At 45.9% G+C, this 21,134-nt stretch overlaps 1 protein-coding gene across 1 annotated transcript in view; it reads right to left on the reverse strand.

Moving 5' to 3' along the window:
- Positions 1-21,134, reverse strand: part of impact (impact RWD domain protein) — a 54,171-nt gene that overhangs the window by 26,942 nt on the left and 6,095 nt on the right. The window contains exons 3-8 of the mRNA XM_080194753.1: positions 19,309-19,361; positions 18,138-18,200; positions 16,106-16,191; positions 13,914-14,036; positions 12,479-12,573; positions 4,173-4,246 (exon numbers count right to left, since the gene is read on the reverse strand). Of these exons, the coding sequence (XP_080050879.1) occupies positions 4,173-4,246; positions 12,479-12,573; positions 13,914-14,036; positions 16,106-16,191; positions 18,138-18,200; positions 19,309-19,361 (494 nt within the window). The remainder of the gene's footprint in view (positions 1-4,172; positions 4,247-12,478; positions 12,574-13,913; positions 14,037-16,105; positions 16,192-18,137; positions 18,201-19,308; positions 19,362-21,134) is intronic.

The raw sequence follows: 21,134 nt of genomic DNA on the forward strand, positions 1-21,134 counted from the left end.
TGGACTTTAACCTGGTGTTGTGAGACTTCTTACTGTGTTCACCCCAGTCCAATGCCGGCATTTCCATGTCAGGATTACAATGCACAGAGATCATTACCCTGCACTCAAACAAACAAAAAACAGTGCAACACAGAAACATGCCCTTCGGCCCTCCAAGCCTGTACCGATCAGGATGCACTTATGGAGTCCATATCCTTCCATTCCCATCCTATTCATGTATTGGTCTAGTTGCCCCTTAAATACCTGCTCCCACCCCCTCCCCGGCAGCGCGTTCCAGATACTCACCACCCTCCGTGTAAAAAACTTGCCTCATACATCTCCTTTAAATCTTGCCCCTTGCACCTTAAACCTGTGCCCCCCTAGTAATTGACTCTTCCACCCTGGGAAAAAGCTTCTGACTGTCCACTCTGTCCATGCCTCTCATAATTTTGTAGACTTCTGTTGGGTTGTCCCTCAATCTCCGTCGTTCCAGTGAGAACAAACCAAGTTTCTGCAACCTCTCCTCATAGCTAATACTCTCCACACCAGACAATATCCTGGTCAATCTCTTCTGTATTTTCTCCAAAGCCTCCACATTCTGTGGCGACCAGAACTGTACACTATATTCCAAATGAAGCCTAACTAAGGTTCTATACAGTTGCAGCATGACCTGCCAATTCTTATACTCAGTGCCCCGACCGATGAAGGCAAACATGCCGTATGCCTTCTTGACTACTTCACCCACCTCTGTTGCCACTTTCAGAGATGGGTAGACATGAATGCCCAGATCCCACTGCCAATCAATACTCTTCAGGGTTCTACCATTTCCATTAACAATGCAGCAGCCCGTATACACTGGCGACCTGGACGTTAGCTCAAGGGCGTAAACACAGGGGACATCATGACACCAAGATCCCTCCCAGATCACACATCATCACCAATTTAGGAACAAAAAGAGGCCATGGGGCCCCTTGACCCTGCTGTACTAACCAATGAGATCATAACTACAAGACGTACAATCCTTTCCTCATTTTTTACTCATTCCTAGGATGTGAGTATCACCAGCAAGGCCAAATTTTAACTGCCACTCCTAATTGGTGAGCTGCCTTCTTAAACCACTGCAGTCCATGTAGTGTAGTTGCATCCATAGTTCTGTTGGGGAGGGAGTTCCAGGATTTTGAGCCAGCGACAGTGATAGAACAGCAATATTTCCAAGCCAGGGTGGCGAGTGGCTTGGAGGGGAACCTCCAAGTGATGATGTTCCCAGGTACCTGCTGCTTTTGTCTTTCTAGATGGCAGAGGTCATGGATTTGGAAGGTGGTGTCCGAGGAGTTTTGGTGAATTGCTGCAGTGCATCTTGTAGATGGTACAGACTGCTACCAGTGTGGGTGTCATTGATGGAGGAAATCAATGTTTAAGGTGGTGCAGGGGTCTCAATCAAGCGGGCTGTTTTGTCCTGGATGGTGTGGAGCTTTTTGAGCGTTGTTGGAGCTGAACCCATCCAGGCAAGTGGGGAGTATTCCATCACCTTCCTTATGCCTTGTAGACAATGGACAGGCTTTGGGGAGTCAGGAGGTGAGTTACTCACCAAAGGATTCTAAGCGTCTAACCGCATCTTGTAGCCACAGTATTTCAATGACTGGTCCAGTTCAGTCTCTGGTCAATGGTAACCCCCAGGATGTTGAGACTGGAAGATTCAGTGATGATAAGACCATTGATTGTCAAGGAGCAATGGTTTGATTCTCTCTTGTTGGAGATGGTCTTTGCCTGGCATTTATGTAGAGTGAACATTATTTACCAACCCAAGCCCAGATACTGACGTTATGATGGAAAGAAGATTATTGGTGAAGATGGTTGGGCCCAGGACACTCCCCTGAGGACTCCAGCAGTGATGTCCTGGAGCTGAGATGATTGATCTCCAATCACCACAACCATCTTCCTTTGTGACAGGGATGACTCCAACCAGCGGAGAGTTTTCCACCAGATCCCAGTTATGTTAGAGATCCCTGACTTCCTCCCATATCCCTTAATGCTTTTGGCTAATTTAGTTAGTAATAGCCGAAAATTACTGAAAAGAGAGGCACTTTGCTGAAGTTTTTCAGTTTGCACTCATCAGGCAAAACACAAGAATGCCAAATTTCAAACAGTCTCAGCAATTGATACTACAGGAGAATTGGGTACTGATTGGCTGGCAAGTCAAGTGCCCAAGGTGTTGCCATGGGGAAAGCAATGGGGAACTATAGATTCTCAAATTCAATTGTATTACCATTGCTGAATCCCCCACCATCAACACTCCCAAAAGCCTGTCCACCATCTACAGGGCACAAGTCAGGAGTGTGATGGAATACTCCCCACTTGCCTGGATGAGCGTAACTCCAACAATACTCAAGAAGCTCAACACCTTCCAGGATAAAGCAACCCACTTGTTAAGTACCCCATCCACTGCCTTAAACATTCACTCTGTCCGTTACTGATTCACAATGACAGCAGTGTACACCATCTAAGAACAAAGAAAATTACAGCACAGGAACAGGCCCTTAGACCCTCCAAGCCTGCACCGAACATGCTACCCGACTGGACTTAAACCCCCTACCCTTCTGGGGGCCATATCCTTCTATTCCCATCCTATTCATGTACTTGTCAAATCGCCCCCTTATAAGTCACTTCCGTATCTGCTTCCACTACCTCCCCCGGCAGCGTGTTCCAGGCACCCTCTGTGTAAAATACTTGCCTCGTACATCTCCTGTAAACCTCGCCTCCGCACCTTAAACCTGTGCCCCCCTAGTAATTGACTCTTTCATCCTGGGGAAAAGCTTCTGACTATCCACTCTGTCCATGTCCCTCATAATCTTGTAGACTCCTATCAGGTCTCCCCTCAACCTCTATCATTCCACTGAGAACAAACTAAGTTTCTGCAGCCTCTCCTCATAGCTAATGCCCTCCATACCAGGCAACATCCTGGTCAATCTTTTCTGTGCCCTCTCCAAAGCCCTCTGGTAGTGTGGTGACCAGAACTGAACACGAAACAAGATGCTTTGCAGGAATTCAGCAAGGCTCCTTTGACAGCACTTTCCAAACCAACAGCTCTCCCATCTAGGACAAGAGCAGCAGGTACATGGGAACACCACCAGCTGGAGGTTCCCCTCCAAGTCACTCACCATCCCGACACGGAAACGTATCAGCAATTTCTTCACTGTTGCTGGGTGAAAATCCTGGAACTCTGTACTTTCTCCAATGCCTTCATATCCTTCCTCAAGTACTGGGCTCCAAATAAAATCCTGGAACTCCCTCCCTGGCAGCACTGCGTGTATACCTACACGATGTGGAGATTGGACTGGGGTAAACACAGTAAAAAGTCTGGCAACACCAGGTTTAAGTCCAACCAATTTATTTGATATCAAATAAATTGGTTGGACTTAAACCTGGTGTTGTCAGACTTCTTACTGTGTGTACCTACACCTCAGGGACTGCAGCGGTTCACGAAGGCTGCTCACCACCACCTTCTCAAGGGCAACTAGGGATGGGCAATAAATGCTGGCCTAGCCAAAGACACCCACGCCCTGTAAATTAATATGAAAATCCTCCAGTCGCCACACTCCAGCATCCGTTTGGGTACACTGAGGGAGACTTTAGCATGGCCAATACACCCTAACCAGCACGTCTTTAGACTGTGGGATGAAACTGGAGTGCCCAGAGGAAACCCACGCAGACACGGGGAGAATGTGCAGACTCTGTACAGACAGTCATCCAAGCTGGGAATCGAGCTCGGGTTCCTGGCACTGTGAGGCGCTGGTGCGGTGGTATTATTGCGAGCCTATTAATCCAGAAGCTCAGCTAATGTTCTGGGGACCCGCTTAGGCAGAGGGTGGAATTTGAATTCCATGAAAGACGTCTGGAAACAGGAATCTACTGATGACCATGGCTTGCTAATATCCCTTTAGGGAAGGAAATCTGCCGTCCTCACCCAGTCTGGCCTACATGTGACTCCAGAGCCACAGCAACGGGACTGACTCTCTGAACAAGGGCAATGAGGGATGGGCAATAAATGCTGGCCCAGCCAGCAACACCCATGTCCCACAAATTAATAAAAAAAGGAATATGAAAATAAAATCTTCTCAATCCTATCCTATTTAGACCATCATTTAATTGTGTTTTGATTCAAAGGTTATTCAGATAATTGACCTGTCCTATACCTGTAAGCGTAGATGTTGTGTGTAGCATTTGCAATCTTTTTGTTCTGATAAAGCTCCTGTAGAAGCAGTTTCACCTGAAGAGGAAACAAAAGCAAATAAATGTCACAAAATCTTAACACGTCACCCAAACCATCCACACAAATTACAGGAACAGGAACAGGCCCAGGCCCTTCGGCCCCTCCAAGCCTGCACCAACCATGCTGCCCACCTGAACTAAAACCCCCTACCCTTCCGGGGACCGTATCCCTCTATTCTCATCCTATTCATGGATTTGTCCAGACACCCCTTAAAAGTCACTATCGTATCCACTTCCACTACCTCCCCCAGCAGGGAAAGATCACCTCTATCAAATCTCCCCTCATTCTTCTACGCTCCAGAGAATGAAGTCCTAACCTATTCAATCTCTCTCTGTAACTCAGCTTCTCAAGTCCCAGCAACATCCTCGTGAACCTTCTCTGCACTCTTTCAACCTTAACATCCTTCCTGTAATTAGGTGACCAAACTGCACACAATACTCTAAATTCAGCCTCACCAATGTCTTATACAACCTCACCATAACATTCCAACTCTTATACTCAATACTTTGATTTATAAAGGCCAGTGTTCCAAAAGCACTCCTTACGACCCTATCTACCTGTGATGCCACTTTTAGGGAATTATGTATCCGTATTCCCAGATCCCTCTGTTCTACTGCACTCTTCTGTGTCCTACCATTTACCCTGTATGTTCTACTTTGGTTTGTCCTTCCAAAGTGCAATACCTCACACTTGTCTGCATTAAACTCCATTTGCCATTTTTCAGCCCATTTTTCTAGTTGGTCCAAATCCCTCTGCAAGCTTTGAAAACCTTCCTCACTGTCCACTACACCTCCAATCTTTGTAACATCAGCAAATTTGCTGATCCAATTTACCACATTATCATCCAGATCATTGATATAGATGACAAACAACAATGGACCCAACACCGATCTCTGTGGCACTCCACTAGTCACAGGCCTCCACTCAGAGAAGCAATCCGCCACAACCACTCTCTGGCTTCTTCCATTGAGCCAGCGTCTAATCCAATTTACTACCTCCCCATGTATACCTAGTGACTGAACCTTCCTCATGCTCATCAATAACCTACCTATCTCGGTTTTAAAAATATTCGGAGATTCTGCTTCCACTGCCTTTTTAGGCAGAGTTCCAGAGACTCGCCGCCCTCAGAGTAAACATTTCTCCTCATCTCTGTCTTAAATTAATGACCCCTTATTTTTAAACAGTGACCCTCTAGTTCTGGATTCTCCCACAAGAGGAAATACCAGTGGAATTGGAGCGGGCGAGGGGCGGACAACGAGAAAGTCCATTGACCTTGGGTGGGACTTTACGGTTTCCGGACAAGCGAGGCTGGAAAATAACGCCCATCCTCTCCACATTCACCTTGTCAATACCCCTCAGGATCTTAAAAGTTTCAATCGAGTTGCCTCTTACTCTTCTAAACTCCAGCAGATACAAGCCTAGCCTATCAAACCTTTCCTCATGAGATAACCCACCCATTCCTGGTATTAGTCTGGTGAACCCTCTGTGAACTGTTACCAATGATTTACATCCTTCAAGAACAAAGAAAATTACAGCACAGGAACAGGCCCTTCGGCCCTCCAAGCCTGCACCGACCATGCTGCCCAACTGAATTAAAACCTCCTACCCTTCAAGGACCAGATCCCTCTATTCCCAGCCTATTCGTGTATTTGTCCAGGCTGCCCTTAAAACTCACTATCGCATCTGCTTCCACTACCTCCCCCCTTCCTTCAATAATGAGGCCTATACTGTACGCAGTACTCCAAGTGTGGTCTCACCAATGTCCTGCATAACGGAAGCATAACTTCGCTGCTTTTATATTCAATTCTTCTCACAATAAACAAGACCACTCTATTAGCTTTTCCCATGACCAATCCCCCTAACCTGCACGTCTTTGGACTGTGGGAGGAAACCGGAGCGTCCGGAGGAAACCCACGCAGACACGGGGAGAATGTGCAGACTCCACACAAGTCTGTGGTTCCCCATTTTCTCTTCCCCTCTTTTCTTAAATGGTGGGATGACGTTTTCTACCTTCCAATCTGCCGGGACCACTTCTGTAGAATTCTGGAAGATGATCACCGATGCATCCATTATTTCCATAGCTACCTCTTTCAATGCTCTGGGATATAGAATATCAGGTCCAGGGGACTTACCAACCTGCAGTCCCATTAATTTCAATAACCTCCTTACGGATACAATTTCTTCAATTTTACACTCTTCCTAATCCCTTGGACCATGGAACCTACCCATTCTCCACTTCAATCCACACTCATTCCCCACTTTTCTTGTGGAATGATCATTTGGTACTTCCTGCAGTTTCATGAACGTCTTTCAGAAAGGGAATCGGATAAATGTTTGAAGGAGAATAAGATCGCAGAGATATCACAGGCAGAATGGCCCACTGCGCAACCTGTGACTTCCTACAAATCACAGAATTTGTAAGCCCTTTGGCCCATCGAGTCGGCACCGACACATTAGAAACTCCCAAACTCCCACCTGCCAGCATTTGGCCCACAGCCCTGAATGTTATGCTGTGCCAAGTGCTCATCCAGATACTTTTTAAAGTATGTGAGGCATCCCGGCTCCACCACCCTCCCAGGCAGCGCAATCCAGACCCTCACCACCCTCTGGGTAAAAAAGCTTTTCCACAAATCCTCCCAGCCCCTCACTTTTAATTTGAGTTCCCTTGTAACTGACCCTTTAACTAAGGGGAACAGCCGCACCTTATCCACTCTGTCCGTGCCCCTCATAATCTTGTACACCTCGATCAAGTCATCCCTCAGTCTTCTCTTCTCCAACGAAAACAACCCAAGCCTACCCAACCTCTCTTCGTAACTTAAATGTTCCATCCCAGGCAGCATCCCGGTGAATCTCCTCTGCACCCCCTCCACATCCTTCCGATAATGTGGCGACCAGAACTGCGCACAGTACTCCAGCTGTGCCCTCACCAAAGTTCTACACAACTTTATAGAGGCAGGTGCAATTTTGTCTTTTAAAAAGTATTGGGACAGTTACATGGGTAGGATGGGTGTAGAGGGATGTGGGCCAAATGGCGGCAACTGAGACTAGATAAGTGGTTAAAAAAAGGGCAGCATGGACAAGTTGGGCTGAAGGGCCTGTTTCACGCTGTAAATCTTTATGACTAACTGCATCATGGCCTCTCTGTTTTTGTAATCTATACCCCGATTGATAAAGGCGAGTGTGCCACATGCCGTTTTCACCACCTTATTAACCTGCCTTTCCGCCTTCCGAGACCTATGGACAAGATCCTTGGTAATTCTACATAAAAGCCACTCACCGTTCACTAAGCCCATGTAAAGATAAGCAAATTCACAAAATAAATTTGTTTTTCTATTTCTGTAAATCGAACAATTAGTGCAAATAAATGAACCTGAATATTTAATGATGTCTTTTGTCTGGTCAAATCTGAACTCTCAGAGATAAGCAGACTTTTCATTAAGCCCGTAATTGGCCGATATTCAACCGCACTTTGTGGCGCATTTCTCTGCGACTTCATAAATTATAAAGAGGTTCCAATTCTAAACGAATATCAAAGTATTCATGAAGCGTCAAATCAGCTTTAATAAACTCTTATCTCCTTTGATTTCCAAAGCCTAATTTGATCTCTTACCATCATTATGAATTAATGCAGAGGCCGGGATGTAAATGCCAAGTTAATGTAGTATGGGTTACACTAAGCGAGGAGAAATTAAAATCTCTTTTCAAATCAAAAAGTTCTTAAAGAGCTCATAAAATTTCAATTAAATTCTCTTTGGAGATGTGTTTTATAAGCAGAGATCTTCCTCATTATTACCAACACTTTCTTCATCAACTCTCGTCTCATTATTAAACCCATCAGCGAAATATTTATTCTGCTGATGAAATGCTTGGGATGAGTCGTTGAAATAAATGTTCAAAGTTGCCGCAGGAACAGATTCTCGGAACACAGAGCCACATACTCTAGAAGGAGGTTACTTGGCTTGTCATGTCTGTACCGGCTCGCGAAAGAGATGCGCTGTCTGCTCTCCCCACCACTCCTCCTCATTCTCCCTTAACCCTGCAAGTATGGGTGGCACAGTGGTCAGCACTGCAGCCTCAGAGCGCCAGGGACCTGGGTTCGATTCCCGGTTTGGATCACTCTCTGTGTGGAATCTGCAGGTTCGCCCCAATCACAACACAATACAATTTAGGCTTGTTATGGAGAAGGAAATAGACAAGCTGTAAAACAGAAAGTTTTGGATTGGGGGCAGAGCAGATTTTCGTAAAATAAGACAGGATCTGCCCAAGGTAGACTGGGAGCAGCTACTAACAGGAAAATCTACAGAAGAGCACTGGAGGGGCATTCAGAAAGGAAATGGGGAGGTGCGAGCCCAGCATGTTCCCCCTAGGGTGGTAAGAAGGAATAACAAGCCCAGAGAATCAGGGATGACCAGAGGGATTCAGGATACAATGAGAAGGAAAAGAAAGGCTTTTAAAAAGTACAAGGAGAGCAAATCAGTGGAGGTATTAGTGAGGTATAGAAAGTGCTTAAGAAAACAATTAGGAATGCAAAGAGGGGCTATGAGAAAGCGCTAGCTGGTGGAAGTGGGGAAAATCTCAAGATATTCTATAAGTATGTCAATGGGAAGAGGATAGCCAAGGAAAGATTAGGGCCCATTAGGGAGCAAGGGAGCAATCTGTGAGTGGAGCAAGAGGACATTGAATGAATACTTGTTGAATGAATACTTTACACCTGTTGGTGAAAGTGGGGAAAATCTCAAGATATTCTATAAGTATATCAGTGGAAAGAGGATGACCAGGGAAAGAGTAGTGCCCATTAGGGAGCAAGGGGACATTGAATGAATACTTGTTAAATGAATACTTTACACCCGTTCTTCACCCAAGAGAATGAGGACAATGGTATGGAAATCAGACAGAGAGACGATGAGGTTCTTGAGCACATTAGCATTGGGAAAGACAAGGTATTGGAGCTGTTGGTAGCCTTAAAAGTGGATAAATCTTCAGATCCAGATGATTTGTGCCCTCGGCTGCTTTGGGAGGCAAGGGAGGAAATTGCAGGGGCTCTGACCCAAATTTTCAGTTCCTCTCTGGCCATGGTGGAGGTAAACACAGTAAGAAGTCTCACAACACCAGGTTAAAGTCCAACCAGTTTATTTGATTGTAAACTCACAAGCTTTCGGGGTTTGCCCCTAAAGCTTGTGGGTTTACTATCAAATAAACTGGTTGAACTTTAACTTGTTGTTGTGAGACTTCTTACTGTGTTTACCCCAGTCCAACACCGGCATCTCCACATCATGGGGGAGGTGCCAGACGACAGGAGAACAGCTAATGTGGTTCTGCTGTTAAGAAGGGTTGTAGAAACAAACCAGGGAACTACAGATCAGTGAGTCTTATGTCAGTGGTAGGGAAACTATTAGAGAAACTTCTGAAGTAGAGAATCTATCTCCACTTGGACAGGCAAAGCTTGATCAGGATATTCAGCATGGCCTCGTCAGAGGGAGGTCATACCTAACAAATTTAATCGAATTTTTTGAGGAGGTGACCAGGTGTGTAGATGAGGGTAGTGCAGTTGATGGAGTTTATATGGATTTCAGCAAAGCCTTTGACAAAGTCTCACATGGGAGACTTGTAAAGAAGATAAATTCACACGGGGTACAGGGTAATCTGATAAAGTGGATTCAAAATTGGCTCAGTTGTAGGAGACAGAGGGTCACGTCTAAGGCTGCTTTAGTGACTGGAAGGCAGTGTCCAGTGGTGTACCACAGGGATCTGTGTTGGGTCCCGATTATTCTTCATTTATATAAATGACATTGATGACCATGTTGGGGGTAGGATTTGTAAGTTTGTGGATGACACAAGGATTGGACGGGTGGTTAACACTGAGGTGGAGTGTCTTAGGCTACAAGATGATATAGATGGAATGGTCAAATGGGCAGAGAAGTGGCAGATGGAATTTAACCCTGAAAAGTGTGAGGTGATACACTTTGGAAGGAGTAATTTGACAAGGAAGTACTCAGTGATTAGTAGGACACCTGGAAGCTCTGAGGAGCAAAGAGACCTTGGCGTGTTTGTCCACAGATCTCTGAAAGCGGAAGGGTGTGTTAGTAGGATGGTGAAAGAGGCATATGGGACATTGCCTTTATCAATCAAGACATAGATTACAAAAGCAGGGAAGTCCTGTTGGAGTTGTGTAGAATTTTGGTGAGGACACAGCTGGAGTACTGTGCGCAGTTCTGGTCACCACATTATCGGAAGGATGTGATTGCACTGGAGGGGGTGCAGAGGAGATTCACCAGGATGCTGCCTGGGATGGAACATTTAAGTTGTGAAGAGAGGTTGGATAGGTTTGGGTTGTTTTCACTGGAGCAGAAAGACTGAGGCGTGACCTGATTGAGGTGTTCAAGATTATGAGGGACATGGACAGGGTGGACAAGGAGCAGCTTCTCCCCTTAGTTGAAGGGTTATAGTTACGAGGGGACATAGGTTCATGGTGAAGGGCAGGACGTTTAGGGAGGAATGAGGAGAATCTTTTTTTACTCAGAAGATGGTCATTGTCTGGAATGTGCTGCCTGGGAGGTTGGTGGGGGCGGGATGCCTCACATCCTTTAAAAAGTATGTGGGTGAGCACTTGGCACATCATAACATTCAGGGCTATGGGCCCAGTGCAGATGGGAGTAGGTGGGAATTCAGGTGTTTCTAATGTGTTGGTGCAGACTCGATGGGCCGAAGGGTTTCTTCTGTGCTGTATGATTCTATGATTCCATATGTCTGTGTGGGTTTCCTCCGGGTGCTCAGGGTTCCTCCCACAGTCTGAGAGACGTGCTGGTTAGGGTGCATCGGCCATGCTAAATTCTTCCTCAGTGTACCCAAACACTCGCTGGAGTGTGGCGACAAGGGGATTTTCACAATAACCTCATTGCAGTGTTAATGTAAGCCAACTTATGTCACTAATAAATAAACTTTAAATGTTTCAGTATTTGTCAATTCCCTCTGGAGAGTTCCTCTTGAAGCTGCTTCCACCTCCCTTCCAGGCAATGCATTCCATTCACAACGACCCGTAGAGTGGTGGTGCAGTGGTATTGTCACTGAAACTCGTAATCCAGAGACCTGGGGTTCGAATCCCACCACGGTAGATAGTGAAATTTGAATCCAATAAAAAAAAATCTGGAATTACAAGTCTAGAGGCGACCCTGAAAAGATCGCTGTCAAACCACACTGGGTTCACTCATGCCCTTAGAGAAGGAAATCTGGAGTCACATGTGCGCCAGACTTGGTAAAATTACTCTTAAAGGACCCAGACAGCAAAGCCCACGTCCCCTGAACAAGTAAATAAAAACTCACCGTGTACAGAGAATTCTCCTCATTTCCTGCCCTCCCCATCCCAATTTCTTTCTTATTCAGTTGTGGGACATGGGTGTCTCTGGCCGGCCAGCATTTATTGCCCATCCCTAGCTGGCCCTTGAGAAGGTGGTGGTGAGCTGCCTTCTTGCAGTCCATGTTCTGTGGGTTGCCGTTAGGGAGGGAATCCCAGGAGTTTGACCCAGCGACTGTGGAGGAACTGTGATATATTTCCAAGTCAGTGCGGTGAGTGGTTTGGAGGGGAACTTGCAGGTGGTGGTGTTCCCATGTACCTGCTACCCTTGTCCTTCGAGATGGAAGCGATTGTGAGTTTGGAAGGCGCTGTCTAAGGATCTACGGTGATCTTGTAGATGGTACACACTGCTGCTACTGAGCGTCGGTGGTGGAGGGAGTGAATATTTGTAGATGTGGTGCCAATCAAGTGGGGCTGCTTTGTCCTGGAAGGTGTAAAGCTTTGAGTTCAGAACTCCAACCATGATTCTGGCATTTCCACAGTACCTGTCACAATCACCGCACCTTTGAATGGACCTACCTCACGTTAAGTTGATCTTTCTCGACGCCCTAGCTGTGACTGTAACACTACATTCTGCGCTCTCTCGTTTCCTTCTCTATGAACAGTATGCATTGTCTGTGAAGCGCACAAGAAACAATACTTTTCACAACTCGCTGTGTAACACAAATCCACCACATCGCCCTCCCCCAAAGCCAGGTTCTCTTCTCAAGCCTCTTAAACCTGTGTTACAGACACTGCACACTGTTCCTCTCCAAACACATTTCCACCTTTGGTTTCAAATCTACCAGCAGAGTAGAAGAAAACAGATGTTCTGAAATCTTACTACTTTCTTCTCACTTGCGTGCGTTTACACCCTGGTGATTTTCACCTGTGCCTACCTGGTTCGGTGTCACCACAGGGGCAAGGTGTGCCTGAAACGTACTCCTCCGATCTGTGATTGGTTCCCCGTGGATCAGCGTCGGGAGTTGTTCAGCTGGAAGTTGATGGCAGAAACACACGGTGAGTTGCACGTCGCGTCACACGTCACAGGGTGTTCCTGCCCCCTGCATTGTATTATTGCTGTCACGGGGGCTCGGTTTAGCTCAGTTAGCTGCATGGTTGGTTTGTGATGCCAACCGATGCCAACAGCACAGGTTCAATTCCCGCACTGGCTGCGGTTATTCATGAAGCCCTGCTAACAATGATCTGTGAAACTGATTAAGGGATAAATCCTGGTCGGTTGGTTCACTTGGGAACAAATCCCTTTGGAATAATGCCACGGGATCTTTGACATCCACTCGAACAGGCAGATGTCTTATCTGAAAATCGGCTCTACTGACAGTGCAGCCGTCCCTCAGGACCACACTGCACTGACAGCCTCCATTTTTATGAGAACTGGGTGGCACAGTGGTTAGCACTGCCACCTCAGGGTGCCAGGGACATGGGTTCGATTCCCAGCTTGGGACACGTGTGTGGAGTGTGGGAGGAAAACTGAGCACCCGAAGGAAACCCACACAGACACGGCGGAAGGCGGGGGGTAGTGCAGACTCCACACAGACAGAGATGTGCGGGTTAGGGTGGATTGGCCGTGCTAAATTGCCCTTTAGTGTCATGGGGGCTAGCTTGGGTAAATGCATGGGGTTATGGGGATGGAGCTTGGGTGGGATTGTAGTTAGCGCAGACTCGATGGGCCGAATGGCATCTCTCTGCACTGTTAGATTCTACGATTGTGCCTGAGGCCTGGTTGTGGGTATTGGAACACAGGACTTTGTGATTCTGAAGTCATATGGCCTCCTTCTGTGATGCAGATTTTGGCAATTTCTAACTATCGTTAGAGAGGCTGATAACTATTAAAAATAAGTTCAGATTCCCAACAGCCAATCGAATCTGCACTAACTGTACAACAGAACACCTTCCCAACCCCTGCCCAATCTCCCTAACCTCACACATGCATCCCATTAATTCCCTTAAGCTATATACCCTTGGACCCCAAGGGGCAATTTAGCATGGCCAGTCCACCTAACCCACACATTTTTGGAGCGTGGGAGGAAACCGGAGCGCCCGCAGGAAACCCACGCAGACATGGGGAGAACACGCAGATTCCACATGGACAGTGACCCGAGGCTGGAATTGAACCCTGGATCCCTGGCACTGTGAGACAGCTGTGCTAACCACTGTGCCACCCAATATCTCATTACAAGGTGACAAATTGTATTTGGCAATCGCTCCTGTGAAGCGCCCTGGGGTATTTAGCTATCTGATGCTATATAAATGCAGGTTGTTGGATGCGTCCCATCCTTACTTGGAGGGAATGAAGGTCTGGTCATAGCTTACCTTCTGAGCTTTCCGGGAAAGCGGCATTCACTGTATCCCGCTGATCAGCTGACTGACAGGCAATGAAATAATCATCTTGATAATCCACTTCACACTCTTCCGTTGTTTTTTGTGTTTCTGGAACTGTCAACAAACATCAGAAATAAGGAAATAAAGACGATGCTTCAATAAATTACTGTCCAGTTTACACTTTGATAACAGTGGGCGCTAATAACCTCACTGCTAATTTTAAACACAAAATCCAGGCCATTGATTTGCCCCATTTCAGATACAATCATTTTTGTGCAAACATTCCTGTACTCCATCAGCAAGGGGCAATCTTCCAATCTGGGCTCTTATCATTCAATGCCAACAGGGTTGAAGGAGGCCATTCAGCCCAACAAGTCTGCACTGACTCTCCAACAGTGCATCCTACCCAGGCCCTTCCCCCGTCACTTCCCTTAACCCCATTCATTTATTTGATTGGATTTGATTTGATTTATTATTGTCACATGTATTAACATACAGAGAAAAGTATTGTTTCTTGCATGCTATGCATACAAAGCATTCCGTTCATAGAGAAGGGAAGAGTGCAGAATGTGGTGCTATAGTCATAGAACACTACAGCACGAACAGGCCCTTCGGCCCACAAGTTGCGCCGATCATATCCATACCTACCAGGCCATAGAACTATCTGTAACTCCCAATCCCATTAAATCCCACGTACAAAGTCATAGCGAGGGTATAGAGAAAGATCGACTTAATGCGAGGTAGGTCCATTCAAAAGTCTGACAGCAGCAGGGAAGAAGCTGTTCTTGAGTCAGTCGGTACGTGACCTCAGAATTTTGTATCTTTTTCCCAACGGAAGAAGGTGGAAGAGAGAATGTCCGGAGTGCGTGGGGTCCTTGATTATGCCGGCTGCTTTGCCGAGGCAGCAGGAAGTGTAGACAGAGTCAATGGATGGGAGGCTCAACCTTGCTAATCCCCCAAACTTACTCATCTTGGGACACTAAGGGGCAATTTAGCATGGCCAATCTACCTAACCTGCACATCTTTGGACTGCGGGAGGAAACCAGAGCACCTGGAAGAAATCCACCCAGACACGGGGAGAACATGCCGACTTCACACAGACAGCGACCCAATGACCCAGGTCCCTGGCGCTGTGAGGCAGCAGTGGTCTCTTTCAGCACTGTAGCGATTCTATGATAATTAACAAATTCAACTAATGAAAAGTATCTGGAGCTGAAAGCTTGTCTCAGTAATTGTGACCCTGAAATTATCATCAATTGTTGGAAAAACCCATCTAATTCATTAATGTCCTTTAGGGAAGGAAATCTGCCATCTTTACCTGGTCTGACCTATATGTGACTCCAGAGCCACAGCAATGTGATTGATTCTTAACCTTAAATAGTCTTAGCAAGTCACTCAGATCCAGGGCGTCACCAGGTAAGGGCAGTAGTTCTCCATGTCTAATCAGGATATAAACTAGGCACCATTATCAATAGCAGGAGGGTTTTGGTTTATAAAAGAAAAGGGCTCAAAGTGTTCTAAGAGCTGTTAGCCATGGGGCGGTTGGCACAGTGGCTGGCATTGCTGCTTCACAGCGCCAGGGACCCGGACTCGATTCCCGGCTTGGGTCACCGTCTGTGTGGAGTCTGCATGTTCTCCCTGTGTCTGCGTGGGTTTCCTTCCACAGTCCAAAAGACGTGCTGGTTAGGTGCACTGGCCGTGCTAAATTTTCCCTCAGTGTACCCAAACAGGAGTGTGGTGACTAGGGGATTTTCACAGTAACTTCATTGCAGTGTTAATGTAAGCCTACTTGTGACACTAATAAATAAACTTTAAACAAGCAATGAAGGATGGGCAACACATGCTGGCCTTGCCAGTGATGCCCACATCCCGTGACATAATTAAAAATATATATCTTACAGGTTATACGCACACATCTGGAGCATATATGACACATCTGGACTAGTTTTCCAGTAATGGGGACAGGGTGACTGCTAGGAGTTCCAAAATGTTTACACACTCTTCTCATGCCTCTCAACATTACCACAGCCTCTTCCCGTTGTGTGGAGATAACTCACAAAGATTGATAAATGAAGATGACTAAAACCACTTGCTGGTGATTAATGGAAACTAAAGATGGTTTTCTTTGTGATGTTAAAGTTCCAGAATGTCAGCAGCGACGCGTGACAGGATCTCGGGATTACCTGCATCAGATGACTGTGGTTTCAGTTGGAGAAAATCTCTAATCTTTCCCACCCAGAGGAAGAGGATACATTCCCCTGGGTTCTCCCTGAAACAGATTAAAACATCCCGTCAACGCAGGCATTACTTCAATTGTATAAAAATATCAAACAGAAAGTCGACTAATAGAATCATGGAACAGGAAGAATCCATTTGGACCATCAGCTCAGCACCAGCACCTTCAAAGGACAATCCAATTTGGGCGGGGCAGTGGCACAGAACCTCACAGCACCAGGGACCCAGGTTCGATTCCCGGCTTGGGTCACTGTCTGCGTGGAGTTTGCACATTCTCCCCATGTCTGCATGGGTTTCCTCCGGGTGTTTCGGTTTCCTCGCACAGTTAGGTGAATCGGCCATGCTAAATTCTGTGTACCCAAACAGGTGCCGGGATGTGGCAACTAGGGGATTTTCACAGTAACTCCATTGCAGCGTTAATGTAAGCCTACTTGTGACACTAACAAATAAACTTTAAAACTGAACAGATGGGGTCCTAACACAGATCCCTTCGGTACCTCACTGACAACACTTCACTGGCCATAAAGCTTTTGGAAAATCCTGAGGTGGTGAAAAGTTCCAGATAAATGATTTTTTTTGTTCCTTTTATGACAATATTCTGACAGACAGGATCTACAGGCATTTAGAGAGTTAATTCTAATTAGGGACAGTCAGCATGGCTCTGTGAGTGGAAAATCATGTCTCACTAATTTGATTGAGTTTCTTGAAGGGGTAACCAAGAAGATAGATGGGGGCAGTGCAGTTGATGTTGTCTACATGGACTTTAGCAAGGCCTTTGACAAGGTACCAAATGGCAGGTTGTTGCATAAGGTTAAATTTCACAGGATCCAGGATGAGGTTTCTAAACGGATACAAAATTACCTTAATCACAGAAGAGAGAAGGTGCTTGTAGAGGGTTGTTTTTCAAACTGGAGGCCTGTGACCAGCAGTGTGCCTCAGGGATAGGTGCTGAGTCCACTTTATTTGTCATTTATATTAATGATTTGAATGAGAATTTCAGAGGCATGGTTAGTAAAAGTTTGCAGATGACACTAAGATTGGTGGCATAGTGGACAGTGAAGAAGATTATCTAGGTTGCAACAGGATCTTGATCCATTAGGATAGTGGGCTGACGAATGGCAGATGGAGTTTAGATAAATACGAGGCGATGCATTTTGGTAGATCAAACCAGAGCAAGACTTACTCAGTTAATGGTAGGGCATTGGGGAGAGTTACAGAGCAAAGAGAACTAGGGGTACAGGTTCTTACTTCTTGAAAGTGGAGTCACAGGTGGACAGAGTGGTGAAGAAGGCATTCGGCATGCTTGGTTTCATCGGTCAGAACATTGAATACAGGAGTTGGGACGTCTTGTTGAAGTTGTTCAAGACATTGGTAAGGCCACACTTGGAATACTGTGTACAATTCTGGTCACCCTATTATAGAAAGGATTATTAAACTAGAAAGAGTGCAGAAAAGATTTACTAGGATGCTACCGGGACTTGATGGATTGAGTTATAAGGAGAGGCTGAATAGATTGGGACTTTTTCCTCTGGAGGGTAGGTTATAGTGGTCTATAAAATAATGCAGGGCACAGGTCAGCTAGATAGTCAGTATTTTTTCCCAAAGATAGGGGAATCTAAAACTAGAGGGCATAGGTTTAAGGTGAGAGGGGAGAGATACAAAAGTGTCCAGAGGGGCAATTTTTTCACACAGAGGGTGGTGAGTGTCTGGAACAAGCTGCCAAGAGGTAGAAATAGAGGCAGGTACAATTTTGTCTTTTAAAAAGCATTTAGGCAGTTACATGGGTAAGATGGGTATAGAGGGATATGGGCCAAATGCAGGCATTTGGGACCAGCTTAGGGGTTAAAAGAAAGAGGCAGCATGAACAAGTTGGGCCGAAGGGCCTGTTTCCATGCTGTAAGCCTCTATGACATAAATATTTGTAGACATAAGAGCTTTATTTGAATTTATATTTGCCTTGAGATCATTGGAGCAACTCACAGATAGATTTCCTCCAAGCTGTTTGAGAGTGAAATGCGTTCTTGCCCTCTTAGCCACGGAGCACTGAAATCAAACAAAAATCCATCAAAATCTTCAACGTCACATTCAGAAAGAAAAGAATATTTTTCTTTGGTTCAACCAATGGAGGATATTGGAGGCTTTGACAAAGGGTGCTCTGGACTCGAAATGTCAGCTCATTTCTCTCCTTACAGATTCTGCCAGATCTGCTGAGATCTTCCAGCAGTTCCTCTTTTTGTTTTAAAATGAAGATTCCTCACTTCACAAGGTCAGCAAGTCATTAGAGAGGCAAATCATCTGTTTCTGTGCCAGAATTTCGACGTAAATCCCATTCAAATAAAGATCATTTGACGTTGGGGGTCATTCAAGCGTCACATCATGGAACTGGTGTCACCAGATTTCCCTAACTGCCCTCAAGGAGATGATGGAGACTGCCTTCTTGAGCCACTGCAGTCCCTGAGGTGTAGGTACACCCACAGTGCTCTTAGAGAGGGTGTTGCAAGATTCTGACCCCGTGACAGTGAAGGAATGGTTGACATATTTCCAAATCAGGATAGTGAGTGACTCGGAGGGAAGTAGCAGCTGATGGAACATTGTGGATTCTCCTGAAATCTCTCGGAATTAAAAATTAATTGTACGCGCATTCCATGCATAAACAGAGGGAGAAAAATAATCAATAGGGAATTAACAAGGCCATTAACTAACAAGTAATGAACAAATTAACTAACAAATAATGCTCTAAACGCTTTTGTTCATTACTTATATAAAAAAATACTGGAGACAAGCAGGAATGGGTTAAGAAAATGCCTGTTCGCTTTCTGATTGGCCACTGAACAGTGGGTTGCCATGACAATGGAAGTGTCAGGCAGCCAATGGTGGAGGGAGGGGGCAGGGCGTTTGGAGATGGGAAGTCCAGGAATGACCCCTCTGGGAATATATACATCCAGAGTTAGGAAACTTAACAAAGACAACTTGTGACTTGCATTCCCTTGAATATTTCCTTCCCTTTATCCAGGCCCATCAGCTCCCGGCAGGATTTGCCTTGGCCCAGAGAATAGGGCATTGAGCAAAAAACGATGCCCGTTGCGATATTCCCGGCCTGTTACATGTGAAGTCACAATGGAAGTTTCATTAGAACTGAATCAAAGCTTACTTTAACTGGTAGATAGGTGGAGCAGTTGTCGGATATTCGGGAGGAAGCATCACCTAGGCAGCAAAGAACATAAATATTGATGATACAGATGGACGTACACAAAATCTACAGCACAGAAACCGGACATTGGGTCCAACTGGTCAACGTTGATCAGTCCGAACCTCATCTCACCCTATCAGCATGTTCTGTTTCAATCTCCCTCAAGCTTATCCAAGAGTGTTTGAGAAGGTTGAGAGGGGGATTTGATGGACATGTTCAGACTTGTGAGGAATCTGGATGGAGTCAGTAAGGAGGGGCTGCTCCCATTGCTGGAGGCAGGGAGGGGGATCAGGAACCAGGAGATACCATCGGCTTGGGTTGATTGGCAGGCAAGCGATGGGCAGCATCAGGAAGAGCTTTTCCAATGCAGCAAGTGGTTCCGATCTGGGATAAACAGTCTGAGAACGTGGTGGAGGCAGATTCAATCTTGGTTATTAAAGGAGAATTGTATAATTATCCGAAGAGGAAAAAGTTGCAGGGCTATAGAGAAGAGGCTGGTGACTGACACTAGGTTGATTACTCTTGCAGAGGGCTGAATGGGCCGAATGGTCTAATGGTCTCCCTTTGTGCCATCTCTTTCCACCAACCTCAAACATCTCATTTGGCAGCGAGTTCAAATTCTTTCGACAACACCTTGCGGGTTTATACAGATTTTAAATTTTTTGAAGTCATTCTCCTGTATAAATCCTTACTTCAACATCAGAAACATTCGTAACTAAAGATTTTCAGCAGCCCCTGAACAACTTCACAAATACGCAGCCAACCAAACACCTACTGCCCAACACTGACCAAGACCCATTCACCCATCACGCAATGTATTCACTGACCCACACTGGCTCCCTGTCCACTAACACCTCAATTTCACAATCTCTCCACAGCTCTGCCCCTCCCTACCCTCTGCGATCTCTTCCAGCTTTATCAATTTCTGCAATCTCTTCCAATTCTGGAATCATACACATTCCCGATTTTAATTGCCCCAGCAACGGTGCCCTGGGACCCAACCTCTGGAATTTCCTCCCTAAACTTCTCCACTTTTATGGAGTTTAATCTGGACAAATGCCAAGTGTTGCATTTCAGAGTGAATTATACTGTAAATGGTAGAACCCTTAGGAACTTTAACATGCAGAGGGATCCGGGCGTGCAGGTCCCCAGTTCTCTATAAGTGCAAATACAGATGGCCAAGGTGATTAAGAAGGTATATGGCATGCTTGCCTTCATCAGCCGGGGCACTGAGTACAACAGTTGGGAAATCATGTTGCAGTTACGTAAAACCTCGGTTAGGCTGTATTTGGAGAATTGTGTGCAGTTCTGGTCACCACACAACCAGAAGAATGTGGAAGCTTTGAAGAGAGTGCAAAGAACATTCACCAGGATGTTGCCTGGTCTCGAGGGTGTTGGCTATGAGGAGAGATTGAATAAACTAGGATTGTTTTCACTGGAAAGACGGAGGCTGAGGGGAGACCTGATAGAGGTCTGCAATATTATGAGAGGCACAGACAGGGTGGATAGTCAGAGGGTGAAGTATCAATTACAAGGGGGTACAGATTTAACATGAGGGAGGGAAAGTTTAAGGGAAGTGTGTGGCAGAAGTTTCTCACGCAGTGAAGGGTGGGTGCCTGGAACGCGCTGCCAGAGGAGGTGGTGGAAGCAGGAACATTAGCAACATTTAAAAGGCATCTGGATGGGTACATGAATAGGGAGAGAACAGAGGGGTACAGACCGAGCAAGAGGAGAAAGCTTTATCTTTAGGGCATCTTGAACAGCACGGGCTTGGAGGGCTGAAGGGC

Source organism: Carcharhinus amblyrhynchos, chromosome 8 (assembly GCF_965287045.1).
Source record: "Carcharhinus amblyrhynchos chromosome 8, sCarAmb.v2.hapA, whole genome shotgun sequence".
Taxonomy (NCBI): Eukaryota; Metazoa; Chordata; class Chondrichthyes; order Carcharhiniformes; family Carcharhinidae; genus Carcharhinus; species Carcharhinus amblyrhynchos.